The sequence below is a fragment of the Neovison vison genome, chromosome 5 (genome assembly GCF_020171115.1).
Source record: "Neovison vison isolate M4711 chromosome 5, ASM_NN_V1, whole genome shotgun sequence".
NCBI classification, from domain to species: Eukaryota; Metazoa; Chordata; class Mammalia; order Carnivora; family Mustelidae; genus Neogale; species Neogale vison.
Window position 1 is genome coordinate 163,687,764 of NC_058095.1, and position 24,447 is coordinate 163,712,210.

The window sequence follows — 24,447 nt, forward strand, 5'->3', positions numbered from 1 at the left end:
ATAGTGTTTAGTTTTATTTATACAACTTAGTCCTGCAAAGAATTGGTGTTGTATCATCAGACTTTGCAACATTTTCTTTTGATTCTTCTCAGACCTGAAACCAGGAGAAAATGACCACATTTGTTTTCTTGTACATTTTAATAGTTTCTTGTGCCAACATTTTATCTCTGGGATCCATGTCGGGTTCATGTGGGCACACAGGGGGAGGGACAAAACTCACTATTCTTTTGTCTAGAAAATTAAATCAATTACTTCGATGCCTCCGCTGCTTTGTGTTCCTTGCCGTGTGCATTGATAAGAAGGACTTCTAAAATGCTCTCCTTCCTGCTAAGGAAGCCCGTATGTGTACCATCTACAAGCAGTAATCTTAGAAACAGGATATCATAGAATGGTTACCTTTAAAAAAAAAAAAAAAGAAGCTAGTTATTTAAGTGACTTAGTACATGCCCTAAAATATTATGGTTTTGCACTGCGAGGGAATGCCCAGTACAGGTACAAAAAGAGAGAGTTTGTTGTCAATTGCGCAGCTCGGACCAAACCGAGTGGGGATCAAACCGCGGAAGTGTCCGTGTCACCCAGACTGGTGGTACGGAAGCAATCCGCAGTGACAGCGGGCCATCAGCCCCACCTGCAGAAATCAGGACAGCAGTCAGGTCCCGCTGGGGCTCTAGAGCCACCATGGGAGAGGGCTGGGTGTGTGCCTTCCCGGGGACGGGCATTCCAGAATCATCTGGGGCTTTCTTTGTAAGAAGCCCCCTCATGCCCTCTCCTGTGCGTGCTGCCCCCATTCCCTGCAGAATCTAGGCTGGTTTTCCACCCCCTTTCCTCACTTGCCCTGAGGGTCCTCGTCTGGCCAGACCTCCCAAGAGGGCAGTACAGGGCAGGAGAGATCGTTTACGCGGAAAGCAGGAGTATCACGAGGTACTCCCGTTGCTTGCTTGCAAGTTGACAGCCAAGTACCGTGTTCTTCTTTCTCCTGTATTTGCAAGAATTTCCTTAGGAAGGTCGTAGCATAATTTTTGCAGGTCGAAGTACACTTACTCACGGATTTTTTGCTTCCTTTCAGCCCACAGATTTTGGATATTGGAATACTGGACATCTTCGGTTTTGAGGAATTTCAAAAGAATGAATTTGAACAAGTGAGTGTGTTGGTTTTTTTTTTTTTTTGGAAACTTTATTATAAACGTAAATGTGTTTATTTTTCAACTGATAAGTCAACTCTTTAATTCAATAAAGATTATTTGCATAATTACTTGCAAATGCAGAATTAAATTAAGTATTTTGCTATCCTGTTTTAAAATATTTATCCCTGGTTCCTGGATATATTCATCCTTATTATGACATCTATAAACAATGGGCATAATCATTAAAAAGACAAAATAAAACCGAAGCACTTGTTTCAACGAGGTCAGAGAGACAGAAGGCATCACTGTGTGCAATCAGGGCAAAGGTCCTCGGAACATTGGCCAAAAATCAGAATGGAAACACTGCATTATGCTAAAGACCGTTATCTGTGGGATCGTTTCTATGTGGCATCCCTACATGTGATTATCGGAAACTTGTAAAAATAGATTCAAGAGGCACTGATTATTTTTAATCCATTTACAGTTTAGGGCACTCTGAAAAATGCTAGTTCTTTTTTTAAGGATCTCCATAGTAATGTATGAATCATTTAATCGAAGTAAGTATATCTAAAAATTAAGTGTTGAAGAACAGAGTAGAAATAGAACTTGCCCCAGCCGGCAGAGAAGGAGAGGCGAGCCTGTGCAGAGGTGGGGTGGGGGGAGAGAAAACCAGGCTGTGTTACAGCATGGGAACAGCCCCAACTGTGCCCTGGTTAGGGAGCACTCTTTATAATATAATATCACTTGTTCGGCTTTGGTTTTTTAAGGGAGATAGCGTGGTGGTGAATGACAGCAGATGCGAGCTGGAGACCTCAGTCCTGTGACTTTCACGAGCAGGGCTGTCTCGGTCCAGAACAAACATCCCGAACGATCCTGGGCTTCCTAGTCTGTAAAGTTTGGGATCCTGAGAGGGCTGCAGCGCTGTGGGATTTAACCAGATGTCTGTCCTAAGGGTTCCGGTGTCACTTAGCTCCCATCCACGTGTGAGAAATAGTGGTGAACCACTGCTGCTGTTATAAATGAGGACACTTGAAAACCTTCTAAAACTCAGCTTTTTTTTTTTTTTTTTACTTAAAAGTGGTGCAGCATCTTGTGAGTAAATCCTAAATCATGTTGACTCACCTAATCCAGGGTGAGTCATCATGAATCATGTTCTTTACAGAACTTTTGAGAAGTCTGCTATGAAATCAGACGAGGAGGACCACAGAGTTCTGCTCCTTTCAGATTTCTGTATCCGTGGGTGCGTGGGAGCAGGCGCTTTATTTATTCATCACCTACTCTGAGGAAACTGGTGGGGAACAGAGGCAGAGGGTGGTTGGAGGCCCGACTGGTGAAATGGTACCAAGAGATGTGGGTCTGCCAGCCTTGACCGAGATGCAGCTCTCCCACGAGAACTTGAAGGTCGTCTGGCCAGCAGTATTGATCTCTGACATGTTTGCATAGAAACATACAGGCTCTCCTGTCCCTAATGAGACTCCATGGTTTGTCCATCTCCTGGCAAGCGACGTGTAGAAACCGCCGGTGCGGTGGGGGCCTGGCTCAGCCTCTCCAAAGCCAGGCTCCCAACACCTGCTCCACACCCCACTCCCTGATCTGTACAGCCTGAGCTGATGATTGGGATGGACAAAACCTGTCTGTTATTTCCTTATTAAAACCTACTTCTTTTACTATAATCACCTATAGCCTTCCTTCTTTCTTTTGGCTAAATATTTGAATTATGTATTTTAGAATATATATTTATATACTCTCACAAATAATATATACTATACATAATATAGCATGTAATACACATACATAATGTATATAGTTATATATAATATGTATTATATATAATATATACTCTCCCAGGCTGAGAATTTCACAGAACAAGGAATGTTTTCAGATCTAAAGAATGAGTCTCTATTAAATACCAAAAGGTAGTTTTAGATGCTTCTGAGTAAAATCTCAAGATCAATTCTTAGGTTTAAATGATAAAAAAAAAGATATTGTAAAAAAAAAAAAAACCTGTACCTTTTTCTTAGGTTGGTTTGGCTGTTGTATACAATGGTAACTAGGAGCCATTTAGAAGAATGAAATTATTTTCTCTGTGATGAGTCCCAATCTGAGCTTACAGTGGGTTTAGCAAATTTCTAGATTTGCATGTGAACTTACACAGAGGTTTGGTATGAATGTGGCATCCTAGATTCTTGACTTGCTCATAGGATGTGAACGTCTTCATTTTATATTCCACTGCAAACTTTCAGCAAAATGTTTAACAAATCAATCCTGTGTTCTGGGTCAAACCCTGGAGAATATCCGTGCCTTCATAAGTATTTATTTTATTCTGTTTTGAGCTTTTTGACCCATCTGCAGCTCTTTGCTGAACAGTAACTCCTGCAGTGTTCGGTTGTGTCTGGTATAGCATTTTGTATACAATAAAAGCTTAACAAATACAGTTTCAATTGAAAGCATGAGAATGAGTTCGTAAGAAAACGTCTTCATAGGGAATCTCCTAGTGATTTCCTTGCTCAGGAATAAACATATGTATTTCAATTGTTCTTGCATGGGAAGCCTGACAAATGTTTAGAACAGGGACAGTGGGAAGAGATATGAAGAAGGACTTCAAAACCTCAGCTTCTTCAACCTCAGTGTCTGCAGGTAGCTCTAAAAAGATTAGATGGGGGCGCCTGGGTGGCTCAGTGGGTTAAGCTGTTGCCTTCGGCTCAGGTCATGATCTCAGGGTCCTCTGCTTGGCAGGGATCCTGCTTCCCTCTCTCTCTCTCTGCCGGCCTCTCCATCTACTTGTGATTTCTCTCTGTCAAATAAATAAATAAAATCTTTAAAAAAAAAAAGATTAGATGGGACTCTGTGGATCTTTAGAGGAGAATTAATTTCAGCTAAGAGAAATGCTAATCCTGTTTTCATTGACTTCTAATGATTTGTTTCTCTGTTTTACATATTATAATTTAATAAATAGAGAAATTTAAAAATTTCTCTATTTTACATATTATAATAAAGACCATATTTAGAGTAAAATATATAATATATAACTACATAAATATATATATAGTTTTACTAAACTATATATATAGTTGAATGGTTCGGGGTGGGGGGTGGTCATCCTAAGTCACTGGAGTCCCAAAGTGCAATATGGAAGGCTGTGACTCTACCACCCTCATTACTTAAATACTTACATTATTACCAGCTCACTCTCTGTTACGTAGTACCTGCATTGTATGAACCCTGTTTCCTTCACCACGTAGAGTTTGTCTCTAGCTCTGTAAAAATATCTCCTAATGCATCCAGGGAGAAGCTCTCCAGCTGAGCCTCAGGCATCAAGCAGGTGGCGAATTCCAAGTTTGTACTGCTCAGGAAGCGGAAAGATAGTGAACGAGACAGGGTATCCCTTACACATCCCAGCACCAATGATGCCTCAAAGGAGAGAGCGATCTGAGGCACCAGGAAATGGGAGAGAGGGGTAAACATATGTCTCGCTCCAGATGCGATGGTGTATTTGGAAAAGCGAGAAGAGTGAATGAGACATCGGATAACAAGGGGACTTGAGAGGGAAGCTGGATGTGGCCTGAGCGCACAAAACCAGTAACTCCTCTAGTGTTTAAAAATAGCATGTCAGAGGCATGACGGGAGTGAAGACAGACTGACTTGGTCAAAACGAAGTAGATAGCCTCGGTGAGGGACTGTGCAGAGGGCTCCCACAAGTCACACGCTTAGACAGAAGGGCTCAGTGTGCGCAGTTGCCCGTCTTCCCTAAGCCACCACATGGGTCGCTTGGGATGGTCCCTCAACAAACAACTGAAGAATGGAGGGCAGACTTAGGGCTGCTCCATCCTGCTGCTCTTGATAAGGACAGAGTCCAGGCGGGAGTATCAGTGACTGCTAACGTGGCTAACAGAGACATTCACAGGATGCTTGTGAAGTGTTCTTGCCAAGGAAGAAAGAAGGGTAGAGAGGGAGGGAAGGAAGAGAGAAAACCTGAATATAGTGAAGTTTCTTGAGCTAACTACTACATAATAGGGACTGAGGACAGAGGACAGAGGAACACGATGCAAGAAACCATGAGGATGCTCTCTGCAAATCCCAGCGCATGGGAAACCATTCAGGACAAATGACCTATCTCTGCAAACGCAAGGGCAGAAACGTACAAGAAGGTGGGTAGCCTATAGATTCAAAGACTCTAAGAGATCGAGAAGTCAGTTAAATATATGGACTTTGTGTAGATCCTTAATTGTTGAAGTACAAAATCTACGAGTGAACCAATGTAAGGTAAAAATCTAGATATTTGATGAAGTGAAGGAATTATTGTTGATAGAAATTATGGAGTCAAAGGTACTGTGGATGTGTTTTCTAAGTATCTTCATATCTTAGTATCTAAGTATCCTCATATCTAAGTACCCTTCATATCTAAGTATCCTCATATCTTAGAGAACTGTGTTAAAACACTTGCCAATATTTCAATGCGCACCTGAGAATTACTTCAGCTGAGTCCAGTGTTGAGGGCAACAGGAAGGTGAGTAAAGCAGAATTGGCCATGAGCTGATAATTCTTGAGGTTTGTTGACGGCAGGTGAGGGCTCATTACATTGTTCACTGTGGAATATGCTTAAAACTGCCCTTAATATACAATTTTAAGTAAATGGAGAATATTTTGAGATTACATAAATACTATCTGAATAAATGCTGGAATACTTCCACACCTAACCAATGGGTTGCAAAGCCCTACATACTATACATCTTGACCAAAAACACAAAGGATAAAGTCATGGAAACTAATGATTTAACATTCAGTAATTTTCCTAAATTTCCCACCGCACACATAAAATGCAGCTATGTATAATGAAATGCTTGGAGCTCAGAGTTTAGTAAAACTGCATATCAACAACCTTCTGTAAGAATAGAGAGACTACATTTGTTCAAACTTAAAGCTTCTGTTGCAGAAGATAAACTTGTGATATATGATCTATCTTCAAACTACGCTTCATCCTAAGCTGATTTTGGCAGGGCTGTCAAGGATTTGAGACGTCTCCCTGCTTACAAACTCTTTTCTAAAAAGTGAGATTTACTGGGAAGTGGAGATGAACAGTAATTCAGTGAGGCTTGAGCTAAGTGTTTGAACACTGAAAAAGCCAGATACCTTGACGTCTCAAATTTTATGAAATGAGGTCATAGATTTTGGCAACCTCAACCTCAAAACAAAAAAACATAAAACTCTTAGTTGTGGAATTGCTATCCTGGAAACGATACACAGATCAATCATCACCCTTCATGTAGAATAGCCCATTTTACAGACGGGAAAATGGAGGGCTACAGTCTCTGCTCTGGGACAGAGTCTTATTAGCAGTACTGGAAGGACGTGCTTTTCTGGCTCATTTGCATCAGGTCAGTCTATGGTGCATTCATTCAACAAACATAATTTGCATATGTATAAAGTTCCAGGCCCCCATTCCAGACACTAAGAAATGCATAGGCCTTGGGGTGTGGTCTGTAGGATGCAAATGGAAGGAGGACCAATTCTAGCAGACACCTTGGGAGAAGGGTGGGGAAGCCTTCAAGAGGAAAATGTTGCCATTTTAGCTCCAAGGCTGGCATGACCCCTGCTGTTTTCATCATAATTAATGTTCTGACGACTATTGGGTTTCAGTATTTATCCGGGGCACCTGGGTGGCTCTGTGGGTTAAGCGTCCAACTGTTGCCCTCAGGTCATGAGTTCAAGCCCCTCATTGGGCTCCACACCAGGCTTGGAGCCTACTTAAAAAAAAAAAAAAAATAGGTTTCAGTATGGATCTGTTTACCACCCAATCAGTGGGGTACTCATGTGCTATAGAGAAGCAGTAATTAAATAATGAGCTGCTATTTTAATGTACTTGCAATAATATTGGGTTCTAATTCCACAATACAGTATGCCTGGAAGTCTTCTCGGGTACGGTGCCCGGCAGGCTCAGTTAGTACAGCGTGGAACTTGATCTCAAGGTCATGAGTTCAAGCCTCCCATTGGCTGTAGATCCTATTAAAAAATACATACATACATATATATACATAAATATAAGATAAAAGTAAAAAAAAAGTCTTTGGGTAACAGTTTTTGAAAAGCTAATTTTGAGGAAATTTTTTAAAATGAGGCAGGGTAAAGCAATTTTAACTGTACATTTAATGACATTTTCCCCTCCAAACTGTATAATTTTAAAAAAAAAAGTCACCATTTTGGTGTTAAGGAAAGCAAGGCCCAGATAAGTTAAGTAAGGCACAGGAGGACCTAGCACGAGGTTCTGAATTCAGGATGATACGTGGCCTCTCTCCAGTTCTGCAGGTGCTTTGAAACTAGACGTAAATGTGGATTGTTACTATACATTTTCCAAACTGCTGTCTGCCCATGGTGGTATTTGTTTGTATTTCTCTCAGGACACAACATTATTTATTCTATTAAATGTAGAAATAAATAACTTAATAAATTTTATTTGACATCATTTTTTCCCCATTGTGGAGTTTTTCAGCAAATCTTTTTACTAAGTATAAATAAAATTAGAGAAAGCAGGTTTACCTTTATTACAGAACAGCTGAATGATTAAAAGGAAATGTTACAGGACATCAAAAGAAGAAAGAATGGATCCCAAAATATACTTCGGGTCACTTCTGACAGGAATGCATTGAATTCTTCTAGTGATGACTAACTTAGGAAAAGCCTCCACTTACATTAGTGACTGCACAGGTCGAAAGCTCAAATGTGCTGGCCAGAAATAGAATTCATGTAGTTTTCTGCTAATAATCAATAATGGTTATAAGCGCTCGAGCCCCCACTATGGCCCAGATGCGTTTTCTGGACGATCTCTGACTCCCACGGCAACCCTCTGGGGAAGGCTCGGCCGGCCAACCAGGGAACATGGATGCACGTCTGCCGGGCCCCAAGGCCAGCCCTCCGCATGCTTGCTTTGTCCCTCTCTTGGCCACCTCGAGAGCATCATCCTGAAGAGCCTAGCTATTCAGTCCTCTTAGCTTCGCATCTAATCCCGGGTAATGACAACTATTTTACAAAGAACAGATATTTCAGTAGAAATTATATATTAATTATTGGTTTTAGGCCTACATTAACAAGTGAATGTGAGAAGAGAAGGCATATTGATTAAGCTGACCACACACACACACACACACACACACACACTTATTTTCTGTTGAAAAGTACAGTTTCCGAAGCTTTAAAATACAAGAATTTTGACCAGAAGTTATGTTTCCAGCACCTGGGCATGGCTTCTCTATAAATGGGAGGACATGTTATGGACAATGTATCATGCAAAATAGCTAAAAATACTTTCCTTTTCATTTGTGATATTAGTAGCTTATTATACAGAATATGGCAATCAACTTAGCCAGTGGGGTTTCTTGTTGGCTGATCCCTTCAGTCAATCTCTTAAATCCCAGAGTAGTGATTACTCCTTATTAGAGGAGAACGCAAGCATGAATCAGACCCATTGGAATGTTGGATTTATTTAATGAGCCTGTGTTGCTCTAAATAAGACAGTCAGTAAGGAAATGTTGAGAAAGTGTTTTTTGCCTGAATAAAAACAATTCTTTTTTAAAGATTGATTTATTTATTGCAGGTGTTAGCAGGGGGATGAGCAGAGGGAGGGAAACAATCTGAGACTCCTTGCGGGGCCCAACTGGGGGACGATCCCACACCCCTGAGCTCCTGACCTGAAACCTAGAGCCCGCTGCTTCGCTGAAGGACCCACCCAGGTGCCCCTGAATAGAAACAATGTTGTTATGCCTGTGATAGAACTATATTTGCTTAAAACCTGTTCTGCGGGTTTGATTTGGAAATTTCGAAGGGAACCCAGAGGATGTTTGGAAGAAGTTTGCAAGGACGTGCGGTTTGTTTAGGAAAAAAATCCACCAAAGAGAAGGGGAAGGGCAGGGAGACGAGAAAGGGTGAAAACCAAACGAATCCGGAGAAAACACCAAAGCAGCAGCAGGGGGGCTGACGTGGGTGGGCGCTCGGTGGCTTCCTGCTGACTGAGGCTCCCGGGGCGGGGAAGAGGCCCGGCGCAGGGTCTACGTGGTGCCCTAAGCCTCTACTTGTACATGACATCGGAGTGTCGGCAGAGGAACTATAGCCCCTCTATCAGGTCGAGACAGATGGTGCCGAGAGAAAGTAAATAGGCCTCCCCAAACAAGGACAGGGAGAAGAAAGGCCTCTGCCATAACAGGACATTCAAAGAAGGCAAAATAAATTAGAGGATTTAAAAGCTGAAACAAATCAGAGAGGTGCCATTCCCTCACCAGCCCCTGCACCTGCTGTTTTATAGATAATGTGTCAAAATTGGGAATGATTGATTTGTTGGGGAAAGAACATAGAGCAATCTGGCGAGCCCCGAGGCAGGCTTTGAAAAAGTAAGGTGGAGATTCACAGGATTCTCAGCACAGGAAAGACCCTGAGAAGTCCTGCAGAGAAGCCCATTAACTTAGTTCACTTCAGTGTTTCTCCAGTGGGTTTCTGATTCAGTGTGGGTTTTTTGTTTGTTTGTTTGTTTATTCATTTTTTTTAGGCAGTATCAACTGAGATCTCATTGAATTAGTGTTCTGCTAAACACACGCAGAAAATACAGACTGTCTGAAATCTGACATCATTCCTGCACAATCTAACAATATTCCATTAGTGCATTATATATACGTATCGGTATTCATTGGGAAACAAATCACTTAATGGATTGTGTATGCTCTGTGCTATGCTTTGGTGTGCTCACCATGTCTACATATTAAAATCACTTGGAAAGCTTTTAAACTGTATCAGTGTCTGGGCCTCACTCTGGCTTGATTGGTTTGGGGTCAGGCTGAGACATCAGCATCCTGTAAGAGCTCTGAGGCAATCGCCGTCTAACGCCTGGGGTTCTGTCTTCACCTGGAGCCAGCTTTCATTAACCTCCTACTTTAATTCTGTGATGTAAATGTCATGCTCTATTATATTTTTGTTTCAGAGATATTTCACTGAGTAATAAAAATAAAGGGAGAACAGTTGGTGAAAATTTACTCAAGAAATTAAGTTTGTCATTAATACAAATGATAGACCATCTGGATAAGCAATAACGTTCTGTTACTAAAGAGGGTTTCCAAGGGGTGCATCATTTTTATTATTAAACCAGTTAGCAACAGCACTTAATGTACGAAGCATGTATTTGCATCAGAGAAGGGTGCGTGCTAATTAAGCAATACTTAGTACTGTCTCATTTTCATCTGTGAATCCTCACCTTCTCTTGCATCCAGGCCGCTCGGAGGAATCCCCAGAGATTCAGTGCCACCCGGTTAGGATTCTGATGGACAATGTCAAAATGTAAAAATGGTTGCTTTGCAGTGAAGACAATCATATTCTCAGTTTTCAACGCAGATCGATGCTTCTAGATATGTAAACTAATTTGCCTGGAAACATGTCTCCCTGTATCTTTTTCTCATTGCATTTAATATACACTCACATATGCATCTGCAACACACCAGTGAAGCCGTATCAGGAATAAGTAGGTTCTGGCCATGAATGGGGCCATCGTTTTGTTGATGGGATCCATTTTTTTCCCCCCATTTTCAGCTAGACATCTGACATACCCTGATGTTTTCGTATTAGCCACATTTACTGGCAGTTTCAAAGTTCATGCTGCAGTGCCCTTTGTAGATTTGACTTTTGGTCAAACAGTGGGTGCTGTAAACAATATAGAATAGGGAAAGGCAAACTGTTTTCATAGAAAATTGTAATGTACACGTTACTTCAACATGAATTTGGAAACCGTTCTACTTTGAACTGTATATGCTCCCAGTGATTTCCTTTCCCACCCAGCATTGGTCTTCTCTGTTAGAAACACAAACACATTTCGGTCTCAGACAGCACCAGTGTAACAAAGGCTGCAAGTCAAAAACTACTCCCAGCCTACTCAGTTTTACCCATCAAGCTGGAATTTTCCCTATGGGATTTTAATAAATGACTTCTTTTTTTTCCCCCTCCAAATACAAAGAACATGATGTACAACACAAGGTTCTGATCACCCGATGTCACAAAATGCCATCCAGTGTTGCAGCATAAAATGTCAAGGCTTAGTAGAGAAGCCGGATGTTTTACAAATCATCTTGACCAGGAGAGTAAGAAATCGAATTGTATCCAGAAGCACAGGCCAGATCCATTTCCTGTTAGCCAAAGTTTGGCAGATTACTTTAGGCCTTCCTAGAGGAAAAAGGGGGGGGGGGATGTACTCTGACCCCCTCCAGCTCTTTCTAATTTTGCTGTGGCTTTGACCACATTCCCACTTGGTGCCTCCATTTCCCCTGAAACAGTGGATCCGTTCAGCGAAGCCAAGGCTCAGTTCAATAAAATATTAAACAGTAACAATTGAATTGTCTGTCTGTATTATAAAAAAGCCCAAGTTGGTCAGACCAACCACGGGGATAGGGAGATTCTCAGCTATGAGATGCTCAAGGGCAAGAGGAAGCGGGCAGGTTGTCATGGAAAGTAATTTTTGCAACAACAGACCTGCCATCTATCGTGAATGTGAAATGGTGAGACAATTCTGTTCAGTGCGTTTGGAACATCCACATCTAAGTACCTTCAATGAGAGACTCTCAAACTGAGGGGAGAGATCTATGTCCTGTGATTCGGGTATTTCTTGTACACTAGAGAATCAGCCACGGATATTCTCATTTTGGAATGCTTCATTAGACTGTAACATAGTAACCGACAGTAACGTATCAGACGTTACAGAGTATCAGGCATCTCCTTATTTTTCATGGCTCTCACCTTTATCTCCTGCACAATCCATTTCCTAAAATACATTCCATTTAGGTGCACTCTCCATAACCACTTTAAAACCACTTCTTCCATGGAAGCTCGGACGGCTAACGTATAGAACGTATTTATGTTTTCTTAAATGATTTAATGTATTTTTAACACCAAAATTTTTGAAAAAAGACAGTTGTGTGTATCATATAATTAAAGAGAGTATTTTCCAGCAGTTTCATTCCATAATGGAGTCATTCATTTTCTGTTCATTTACCGTAAATATTTCACTCCAAATTTTAACAGTCTTTTGTAACATTAATTCATCTTTGGTAACAAAATTACTTAGGGATTAAAGGGGTGTAACAACTGGGTAGCTTGGGGGACCATCTCAAAATATGATTTTTTAAAACAAAGTGAAATAACTTTTAATATTTCCATTTTTCTTCCCCAACAACAATTTTCAGACATTTCTGTTTGTTGTTTATGATGAAATGAGAGCAACAAGTAAATGCGTTACCTTCCTGGTGGGGCTGCTCCTATGAACAGAGTCGACACTGTTTTGGGGAAAGGGTTTGTCTTTCCAGAATCACTTCCAGAAATTTATACCCTGGAGAGTAAGAAAAGCAGGGATCTTGGTCAGCCAGTCTCACTTAGTTTTGACAGAACAAAGCAAGCGGATGAATGTGAAGCTAGGCTGTAACAGTTGTGAGAAAGGAAATAGCTTTTTGTATGATATTTAAATAGTGAGTTCCATCTCTTTGTTTGCCGGCTGTCATGTGCCGACCTAACCAGTCTGTGTCCATATTCAGGTTGTTTTTGCCATAACAACCAGCAGGCAAGTTAAATGTCCTACATTTAAAAGCAAGTTAAATGTCCTACAAATGTATTGTCACCTGAAGTGACAGTGACCTGAAGTGACGGAGGTCGTAATATTTTTATATTCAGAGAATACATGAGTGAAAGTGAGGGATTGTCTAAGAAACTTTTAGTTTAAATATACAGAACTTCCAACTTTGCCTCTATCTCGTGAATTCTGGTTGTCAAGAGGCAAAGAGGAGACGTTCTAACAACTGCTGGCCGAATTGGATAGAAGAAAGAAAACTCAAGAAATCCCAGCGACTGTGGCTGGTGTAGCAGGAGGAAGGAGATGAGGTGAAGAAATGATTCTAAGTTTAAATGAATTGTCTCTAATTCTTTAGGTTTTAAAGTTAATTTCCAAGGCAGCAGCAATGTGGCAGAGTTCTTATTTTAGTGTTAACTTAGATCTTATTTTGCAATAGAATGCAATAGGAAGGCTTTTTCAGTCTTAAGACATTTGTTTTATCACCAGATTTACAAAATTTTTTTTTTTTTTAACTGTGAAGTCAGAAATACAAAACCAACTATGGGAGATAGGGCAGGAGTCCCAGACCATCATTTTCTGATCTGGAGCTAATAAGAATTGCTTTTGTATTTCTTTGTCCAGATAGGGTATTCAGATCTTATTTTGAATATAGTTATTATTTAAGCATGTCATTTGGCATACTTCTCTATCAATTATTCTCCATCTATTACATTAATAACAAAATATCTATGTACATTCATCCTTGAAATAACTTGACTAGATCGGGTCATCTGAGCCTCCACCTTTTCAGCTCTTCAGTCTTGCTTTGATCAAGGTAGCCACATGCCCACAGTCCTGTCACTATGTCATCTTTTCTGAAGACATTTGGGATGTGTCTACTCACACAACTCTGGTCCTGGTGAGAAGTAAAGAATGGAACCTGACATTACACCATCGGTCTCAGGACAACCTCTGTGTGCTGGCCAGTGCCCTGCACTGATAAGTATCTTTCTTCCCTGAAACCTTTCCCTCTGAGACTTCATTTCTGTAGAATCCCATCAACTCCCATCCCCCCACATAGCTGAATCTATGAGAAAATGGCTCTTTCTTTCATTGTACACGTTGTTCTTCAATCATGAACAGCCCCACCCTTAATGTGCCGGCAGCGGCATCTCTAAGGAGAACTGAGGCATTCTTGGTGTTGGTCATTTACAAAAGTGGCTTGGCCTGCTGATTGGAAGCTGGAACATAAGGGGTGCTCTTATATGTTCAAGAGAGAAACCACGAGCTCCCAGTAGAAGGACAGGAATATCTAGGAAGAGCTCCCACTTAACAGGTGTTTTGGTTTTTTTTTAAGATTTTATTTATTCATTTGACAGAGAGAGATCACAAGTAAGCAGAGAGGCAGGTAGAGAGGGAGGAAGGGAAGCAGGCTCCCGCTGAGCAAAGAGCCCGATGCAGGACTCGATCCCAGGACCCTGAGATCATGACCTGAGCCGAAGGCAGCGGCTTAACCCACTGAGCCACCCAGGCACCCCTTAACAGGTGTTTTAAGGACACCAGACATGGAGAAGAATTTGGATATGTGCAGAAGAGAAACCTAGGGTGGTCCCTCTTTTCTCCAGTGACTATTTCAGTCCACGTGATTTACAAAATCTTTGGCATTTTCATTGTCTAACTATAACACTTTCATATTACACATAATCCTAGATATTGTTTCCATTGCAGGTGTGATATGGTTTTCTTTGAAAAGCTTTTTATCCATTATTTTGATTTATATAAATGATTCATCTTTATTTTCAGTAAGTTACTGAATTCTAAATAGTTCTAAGCGATTTGTCGGTTTTCACCTTTGGAGGTTTCACCATGGATTTTACTTGGTGTAATATAGTGGCTCGCTTACACATGGTCTGGGAGACAAAATGAGCTCATGAAGGACGTGGGTGTAGGTGGAGAGGCCTGTGAGGCAGGAGGCCACAAGCACATGGTGTCCTGGAAGACAGTGGAGGCAGCTTTCCAGGAAACCGGAGGAATCACCATGAGATTGTGCAGGGAGGTCAAGGAACATGAACACCAAGAGGTGAACACTAGGTTTAGGAATGCATATGTCATTGGTGACTCCCACCAAAGTGATTCTTGTGGGGACACTGGGGAGGGGGCAAAAGTTTATTGGAGTGGCTTCAACAGTGGAGAGGAGAATAATTTGAGATGATAGGGAAAGACAACTCCTTTGAGGTTTTCTTGTTGGAAAAAAGAGCAACAAAGCAAGAGGGTAGCCTACAGGGGAAGTAAGACTTCATTTTTGTTAAATTTGGGGTGTTTTATTGATTTTTAGTATTTAAAGATAATTTTTAAGATTAAGAAATAACATATTTGTTTCTGGATGGGAAGGAAAAAGTCGACAGTTGGAGGATTATAAAAAATTTTCTGATAAAAAAATTTCTACAACAGAATGAGTAAATCAGTTATTCTTTCTGAAAGAAACCCACATTTTCTTGTCATCATGGATATATAACACAAGTGAGGTGGCAGTACATGTTTCTTTTGTCCCTGGGCTTTCATGGTAAACCCACCCTTTATCCTTAGTTGTTGACAAAGCCTAGATATAATTTCCTTTTGGAAATGTTTTTTACTCAACTTTATTTTAAACACCAACTTTGTGAGTTAATGTTGTAATTATACTTCTTGTTTTTAACATACTCACTTTAAGTTGAATAATCAGACCAAAAGAAGTCAACAATATCAAGTGAAACTCTTCTCTTTGACTTCTCAAGCAATACTGTAGTGCTTTATCTCAATAGACTAATTGGTGTGGAACATTCTTGAGTCAATATGTCGCCCATCTGAAATGGTCATAGAACGAGTGGATCTGCATGGCCATAATTACCTTGTGAATTGTTTTTCTTTCTCCCCCGCATAGCTTTGTGTCAACATGACCAATGAGAAGATGCACCACTACATCAATGAAGTGCTTTTTCTACACGAGCAAACAGAATGTGTACAAGAGGGAGTTACCATGGAAACAGCTTATTCTCCTGGGAACCAGACTGGAGTTTTGGATTTTTTTTTCCAGGTATTCATATAATATAATTAGATACTTTACAGGATTTAAATATACTGGAGACAAAGAATTTTCTTTCAAGGGCCCTTCATTGTGAGATGGCTTTATATCTGAGACTTCACTGTATTAATTTTTTCAGAAATTTATTTTTTTTCAGAATCAATTTGGGAGCACAAATTACCCTTTTCCTGCAGGGGCATTTGAAGAATCATCAATTCGTTGGAAGGGACTAGAAATATCAGATCATTTTGTTATAAAAATATTCAACATTGGTTATGTCAATAAAACTCCCCCTTCAGCACAGTTACAAATGCTCAGTGTACAAAATTAATATTTTATAAAACAATACTAAGACTAACAAGCTCATAGAACAAATTCAACAAGATCTTTTTAATTTATCTCTGAAGCTTGTAAATTGAAATATGGAAAAACATTGGCAGAAAAATATGTTTGTGTATGTACAATCTTAGGACCTCTGCCAGTGTCAATCCTTACCTTTTTTTAAATTTCTACCTTAAAATGCAAAAAACTTTGCCTCATATCTCTATCATAAAAAACAAAAATCTGCCACACAAATAGCAATCCCTCTGTACTAATGTAGGAAGACATATACATATATTGATACTATCTCTAAAACACTTGAACATTGTTTAAAACTGATGCCTTTTAGCCACTGGAGAACATAGGCTGTAATTTTCCACCCTTTATTTCTATAAATGTAGATTTGTAAATTTACTTTATACCTTTACCAAGTATGTGAAATATTCTTGTTCTTCTTACAAACTTGTCAACCTTCTTTATTTTAATGACAGAAGAAACCATCTTCCTCTAGAAAGCCATCCCTCATCATGACACACAGGGTATATAACTTCTTTATACAAGGTTTGAAAATGTCTTCAAACCAATAGCAGTGTGTAGTGAACTGTGTATGGGAAACCTCAGAAATCTGCTGCCCTCATTCTCGCTGGCTGCTGTATTCTTGACTGCTAACCACTGGCCAGCCAAATGATGTTCTTTTTATGTCTTCGATGGCTGTGATGCTCTATGTATTCAATGGCCATGATGATCTTTCTATGTCTTTGATGGTCTTGATGTTCTACGTCTTTGATGGCCATGAAGTTCTTTCTCTGTTTTTGATGGCCATGACATTCTTTCTATCTCTTCGATGGCCATGATGTTCTTTCTCTCTCTTCCATGGCCATCCTTGAGATTTCACCCATGATTATCTCAATAGGAGGACGCTCATCAGAATGATTTGGAAATGAGAGTGGGTGTTTCTCACTGCTGCTTCTCTTTGATACCTATAAAAATGAAAAGATGTACCAAGTATAGGGTGCAGCTTGAGTATTTACCTACAAATCTGCAAGTCTGTATATCAGACAGGCATACCCTATAATACAAAGGAAGCATACCGTTTCCTTCCTAGTACCCATAATCCCCTACTGCTCACAAACATCTGTGATTTTTGCTTAAGCCATTAATTCATATTTCAACAAATATGTATTAGTCTTATGTCCATGAAGGGAGGGTGTGGATCTAGATTCTTACCTGACTCTCCATGTGTCTAGTGCACTTTTTTACCCTGTTGGTCCTCACTGCTTTCTGCTGTCAAGGTGACATACATTTTGTAGAACAGTCTCTCCTAAACCCTCACTTCTGAAGGAATTGTACGCCATTTTTTATGACTTCTCCATGTTCTATTTTCTTCTTCAGACATGTCAGCAAGTTTCCAAGTCTTTAAGTTTCATTACTACCATTCTTCTGTGTTTTTATATCAAACATCCAGAAAACCTAATACATACAAATTTAAAAACTTTTGGAGACAATACAAATTACAGTGTTTTTAAAAAAATACCTTGTTGGTTTCTGACCACCTTATCCTTGGAAAACATCATCTTGCTTTTGGAGTAGAACAGGTTGGCTATTTTGGAAGTGATCCGTTCCTTTATACTACTTAGGGCCTTGACTTTGAGTTACTGAAACACCCATTAAAGCTCTAAATCTGAGCCCCTACAGAGGTCTGTCAGCCCCCAAAACATGGATGCATTTGCAATGTCCTTAACCAGCCCATTCACCCTTCCACCACATGCTGTGTGTGCCCGTGTGTGTGTGTGTGTGTGTGTGTGTGTGTGTGAGGAGGGGAGTTAGTGTAACAGTATCTGGAGGAGTGCCATGGCCTGATGCTCAAAGGCACGGGTAAAGGAGCAACTGCTGATCTTATGTATCAACAGCTTACTCTTCAGCAAATAGGTTGCTACACACTGAAATGAAGAATCTGTTCTTTCAACACTTCCCAGGCAAGACCAGCCCTCTTCCAGCTCCTCACTGAATTTTCTTTTAGGGCCTCTCTCCATCCATTATGGGTACCTACGCTTTGGTTTTTTACATCTGGCTCTTTATAGGGCCCTTTGTTATCTGAGAATGTACCATCCAGTGGACTTCCTTCTCCACATTCCCCTATCAGAAACATTTCTGTGATGGTAACACAAGTCTCTGGAGGTGTTAGGGACTGAGGTCATTTGCTGAGGTGGGTCAACTTGCTTCTACTGAGTGAATTTGATTCTTACAGGTCTACCCAGTTCCTTCCTCATGCTCCTTCTCCCTTTATCCACCCATCTTCTTCTTCCTTCCCAGGGAGGCTGTCTGCTCATTCCAGAGATACTTTTTCAGATGCCAAATGTCTCCCAAAGGGCTCCCCCTGGTACGTGAGCCCCCACCAGGCATAAGTCCTTCCCCTGGCCGCCATTTTCAACCTTTCTTCTCTATGGGTGGCATTGGAAGGAACTCAACATTTACAGCCCTGAGACAACTGTATCTAGTCTTTGCATTTTCTTTACCATGAGCAGGAAACCCTGAAAGGCCTAAAACAACTGAAGTATTTTAGCCACAAAGAGACAACTTTCTACTGGCCAAATGAATAAGATGAAAGGCCTGTGGGGGTGGGTTTGGTGACCTCGGGTCAAAATGCAAACTGAGTCGATAGAGGGGTTAATATGTCTCTTCACTCCCTGAGAAGAATTATTTCATGGTATTCACACTTCCAAAAGCACACTGGGTTGATGCAAAGAATTCAGCTATATGACAGAATGAGGTAAATAAATAAAATAAATTAGCTGCTTTTTAAAGGTGGATTTGACATGTCCACAGAAGAACTTTTCTAGGGAAGAAAAGATAAACAGCAGTGGGTCAATGTTATTCACCTGGCGCGTAAACCGAGTGGGCGCCATGCTGTTCTATGTGTGGGGAGCAAACTGTCAGGGCAATCTGAGAAGTTCTTTCAAGCCGTGTTTTCCTTCACGTGAGATTAATTTTAAGTGGTTGCTTATATATGACTTTAGCTTCTGTGTTTGACGGCTATAAACTATCCGACTTCCAATTTGGATTTTATAAGTGATAGCTTCCAACTGTATTTCTTCTAGTTCCTAATATTGGAATATTATAGTCACTTCTACTTCCTGCTCAGTAGGCTCTTTCTGCAATTTTTATGACTCAACATGATTGTAAGTTCTGTTTTCGGAGAAGTTACTTGACCCATCATAACTATAAAGAGTTTTTTTTTTTGTTTTGTTTTGTTTTGTTTTTTTCCAATTTATTTATTTTCAGAAAAACAGTATTCATTATTTTTTCACCACACCCAGTGCTCCATGCACGCTGTGCCCTCTATAATACCCACCACCTGGTTCCCCAACCTCCCACCCCCCCGCCACTTCAAACCCCTCAGACTGTTTTTCAGAGTCCATAGTCTCTCATGGTTCACCTCCCCTTCCAATTTACCCAAATTTTGTTTTGTTTTTATAAAGAGTTTGATGTGGGTTAGAGGTCAAGAAAAATTGTGCTTCTCCTTTAGTTGGAAATTCCATTTTTCTTTTTGAGATGAGAATATACTTTTTAATAACTCCAGCGTTTGAATGACATTAAAACACACTCTTTAACTTATTTACTCATTATCAATTATTAATCAACTGATACTTTTTGGGCCTACATTACATCAGAGTTTTGTTAGGTGTTGGGGATATAGTAGTGAGCAAACATAGATGTGTATTAAAAGTAGACTAATTCATTTTTTGAGTGCTTATATGAAGATAGTGAAAATACAAATGAACATATATGTACAATAATAACAAAACCATCAAACTGAGTAATGGAAGAAAAAATTCTATCTCTTCTTAATTTTCAGAAACCATCTGGATTTCTCTCTTTATTGGATGAAGAAAGTCAGATGATTTGGTCAATGGAACCAAATCTTCCCAAAAAGGTACAAAGTCTCCTTGAATCGTCAAACACAAATGCAGTCTATTCACCCATGAAGGATGGGAATGGGAACATGGCGCTCAAAGACCAGGGCACAGCCTTCACCACCATGCACTACGCAGGAAGGGTAAGTTGAATGAGGAACATGGTATAGCCATGGTATAGCATGTACGCTGAGGGACCAAACCTCTTCGGGACAAGCTTTCAAGTTTTAGATATTTTAGAGTTGATTATTTCAATGAATGGAAGTTGGGAGAAGAACCCACACCATTTTACTTTCCTAAGCTCTTTTATTTCAACCTGAGAAGGACTTTGCATCTTCAGAATGTGGGTGATGAAGCAGGTGGTCAGATCCTTCTATAACGTTCCCCACATTATAACATCATGTGAGCAAGAGGGCCTTGGCTTTAACAGACAGCTCTGCTCTGAGCTTTGGGATCCCTTCATTAGCCAAAGAGGTATTGGTCTTCTGACTTGACTTGCCTTCAGTGTAGTTTTTAGTATTAAATTATTTTTCTTAGAGCATGGCAACCTGAGTAAAGAGAGCTACCTCTCCACCCTCAGTTCCCTAAACAGCTTAGTAAAATGTGCTTCTTCCTTAAACACCTTCAAGGACCTCCTCTTAACTGTCTATAAAAGCCTTACACCCTTGGGGCGCCTGGGTGGCTCAGTGGGTTAAAGCCGCTGCCTTCAGCTCAGGTCATGATCCCAGGGTCCTGGGATCGAGTCCCACATCGGGCTCTCCGCTGAGCGGAGAGCCTGCTTTCCTCTCTCTCTCTCTCTCTCTCTCTCTGCCTGCCTCTCTGCCTACTTGTGATCTCTCTCTGTCAAATAAATAAATAAAATCTTTAAAAAAAAAAAAAAAAAAAGCCTTACACCCTTTAGGCCCGGCTAATATCCCAGGTTCTCCGAGCTGATGCCAGTTGTTTTAGCCTTGACTTCTGTGTCACAACCCCACCCCCGGGGCAAAACCCACACCCTCTGGGCTTCCACTCCTCCTAATCAAGCTTGAAATACCCTCCTGTTCTTCACAAGGTCCCACTGTCCTCATCTTTTGATGCTGGAATCCACATTCCACTTACCTTCCATCCAGGCCCATCTGTGGTTACCACCTTCCACCTTTGAATTTGTGGCCCCTGGGTTTCCCCCCTCAGCCCTTAGCAGCAGTTACCTATCAGAGGACAAAGCTCCAGCCAACGTATTCCAGGTCATTTCAGTCCATGTTCACTGAGACTCTACTAGATGTCAAAGTCCGAGCATTAGAGAAGCAAAGATGAAGAAGCCATATTCCTTGTCCTCAAGTACCTCACTCTCGACAGATAAGGAAAAGGCAAGTTAACAAATAATTATGATATAATTTGCTTATAGTAACATAGGCAATATTAACAAAGTTCTGCATTACCTGGAGAACGAAGTAATCATTTGGCTCCCAAAGAAAGTGTAGAAATGTTTTCTGGAGGAGGTCAGGTGTGGCCGAGGCCTCTGGGGATGGGCTAGAGCTCAGGAAGGATGAAATGAAGGCACATTCTGGTGGAGACGTGGACGTCTGAATGGCATCGCCAACCCCCAGGACTCCATTGCTTGGGACAGAATCCACTTTAGTTTTTAAGGTGGAAGATAACTTGGTATAGGGAAATACTTACCGGGAGACCCTATGTTGAACATTCAGGAATGACTCAAAAGCACACCCCATGGTGGGGCTTCCAGCATACACGTGGCCTTGTCTTTGATCTGGAAGCTTCCAGTCAGATGGAGAAGCTGCTGCTCCAGGCAGTGACTCCCAGTTCCTGCCACGCACCGCTGACACCAGAACGTGCCCCTCCCCGGTCGTCAGCATGGAGAGGTCAGTGAGCCAGTGACCAGGCCGGGAGGTCTCCATCGCCCGAGAAGTCAAGGCGTCTTCATGCCATGCTTATGAGACACGCAGGAGACGCGGCAGAAGCTCCCCCACGCCTACCTTCAGGATCCTGAGCAGGAGTGCCAGACGGGGGGAAGCTGAAGAGCCCTCAGACGCGGGCTGCAAGGAGGCCTGGGCACGTTCCCACCTTCTGATGTGTGCGGTGTGAGAAGGCGGCTGTTCCTGAGAGCGCCGTGGGCACTTCTGCCACGGCCACCCACCCTGTATTTGGGAAATGGTACAAGTACAGTTAAGTCTCTAGAGATTGGCTGGAGATAAGTCTTAAAAAAAGCTTTTTGGACCAAAGCATGAATAAATATACATGGACTAGTCAGGACTTTGTCCTCTTGACGGAGTGAACTCCCCACGTATTTTCAGGCAGTGTGGGGGATGAGGTAAGGAAACCAGAGGACACAGTAGAGGATGGATTGGGGGAGAGTGGAAGGGGGCGCTGGGAACACGCAAAAGAGAACCCTTTGGACCACAGCGGAAGATCGCAGAGGTGGTGCTCTCGAGACGAGGCTGCCGTGCTGACAGAGGGCATGTCCCGAGGAGAGAAGGAGCCGCAGCTTGAAATGACAGGAGTCTCTCTCCCCACCATGGATGGATGGTGCCAGCGCCAACCACGAGAGGAATCCTGGAGAAGAGGCAGTCTGGAAGGAAAGATACTCAGTGTAGATGTTTTGATTTTGAGATTTTTAATAGAAACTTCAATCGCATATGACAAATAAAAGGGGTTGGTTGTTTTTAGAAACATAGGCATATTTGTGGAAATGTGTGTCTTGATCATTTCCCTCACGAAGAGCATGGAGAAGATGGAGAAAAGGAGTAGGAGAGAGAATCATGAAAACCAAGAGAAAAGAAGGAGGAAGGGGTCCGCAGGAGATACACCTGAAGGGAACAGGTGGGCCAGGAGCGTCCTGGGGAGATGCTGTGGAATCATGGCGCTGTGGGATGGGCTGAGCCGTGAATCGCTGTGGAGAGAGCCTCAGTGTGGGATTTTACACACACACACACACACACACACACACACACACACTCCTCACCTTCTATTAACTTATTCACTACCTTTTATATAGGAGAGATTTTGCCTTTAAAATTTTTTATAATGTAGCCAACCTTCTAGTCCTGTATTCACATTCTAATCTATATTTTCCTTATATTGAGCAGTTATGAATTCATGGGGTTTAGTTGAAATATTACAGTAAGACAGAAGTAATGATTTTAGAAAACTACTTCCCTATTTTCCTTTAAGTTTCGTGGAAGCTGTCTTCAGATCATCTCTACCTGACCCGCCTCACAAGTCTGTTTGTATCGAATCTTGAAGACATGTCAGGTCGTTCAATAAATGCTAATTGCATTAAACAGAATGGGACCAAGCTTTGGAATAATGTTTTGTTTGTTAATTATTTTCTGTTTGCTTCTAAAAATTATTCCACAGCCACTTTATAGAATTTCCATTTCAGTTTTTGTTGTTTTTCTGTTGTTGTTTGATTTAGGGAAGAACAGTGAACAGTGTGAATAAATACAATTATTTCCTGCAGCTCTGATAGCAGGAAAGCAGAGTAGAGCCCGTCCATTGATTAGCTGCCACAGAGCCAAGTCCCATGGAATTATGAATTTTTCTCTAAAAGTGCCTTTATGTTTTAAGCAGGATTTTCCATAATTGGAGTCAATTTTGTGGTTTTAGAAAAATCTTTCATTTTCCTGAGATCTGCTAATGAGTCTTAGCCCAAGGACTCCCGAAGGACTCATTCACATGTTACAGTATAGATTATATGTAATTTGTGGCAATATGTCAAGCCATATGCCTTTCTAATCATGAGCTGTAGCTACGTATATTTAATCTTAAGCTACTGGATTTTCAAGGAAGGCAGCGTATTCTGCGTTTTATAAACCAAGACACATAGCAGAGAGCCAGTTGGTTTAGCAACAGCACGATCTCCCGGACCGTCGTATGAGCATTCCTGCAGGGCTCTTTGGTGATAAAGCTGGTCCCAGGGAAGAAGCTCAGTGTCTCTCGGGTTCCTGGGTTGCTTGGCGTCCTCTTCTTTGGCCAGACGGATGGGCCAGAGTGTCGCTCAGATCACCTCGGCTCTTCTGTGATGGGGTTACCTCGTTTTGTGAGACAAAACTCCCCTCTCCTGGGAAGGCTGACCACGGTGGCGGGTGATGATACTGACCTCCAGCACCCCCAGGAGGGACCGTTCTGCTCTGACTACGAGACCCCGCCGTGCTTCTGAATCTGGTTTGGAGCAGAGGCTCCTAGGTCCTTTTAGAAATGTTTAAGCAACATTATTTGAATTATAGCTGAAGATCTTTCCTAAACACATTTGAATTTTTCATTACTCCTAGGAGCCTGGTGTATTTTCCAATCTCCATTACAGAAATATTTTAAAGTAAATGGGGAGAGGCTGTGCATGAAATATTAACAGGGTCTCATTAATGAGCACGGATATGAATTAAAGAAGGCTGAGGGGGTTTTGGTTGTTGTTATTTGTTTTGGCAAATTTTAAATCATATATGGATTAGCTGTTTTAGGAATTGC

General features: G+C 41.3%; 1 protein-coding gene across 1 annotated transcript in view; it reads left to right on the forward strand.

Annotated features, from left to right (window-relative positions):
- The window catches only part of MYO16 (myosin XVI), a 432,663-nt gene that overhangs the window by 250,350 nt on the left and 157,866 nt on the right, over nucleotides 1–24,447 (forward strand). Inside the window, exons 20-22 of the mRNA XM_044250091.1 lie at nucleotides 1,067–1,139; nucleotides 15,611–15,763; nucleotides 19,929–20,129. Coding sequence (XP_044106026.1) covers nucleotides 1,067–1,139; nucleotides 15,611–15,763; nucleotides 19,929–20,129 — 427 coding nt within the window. The remainder of the gene's footprint in view (nucleotides 1–1,066; nucleotides 1,140–15,610; nucleotides 15,764–19,928; nucleotides 20,130–24,447) is intronic.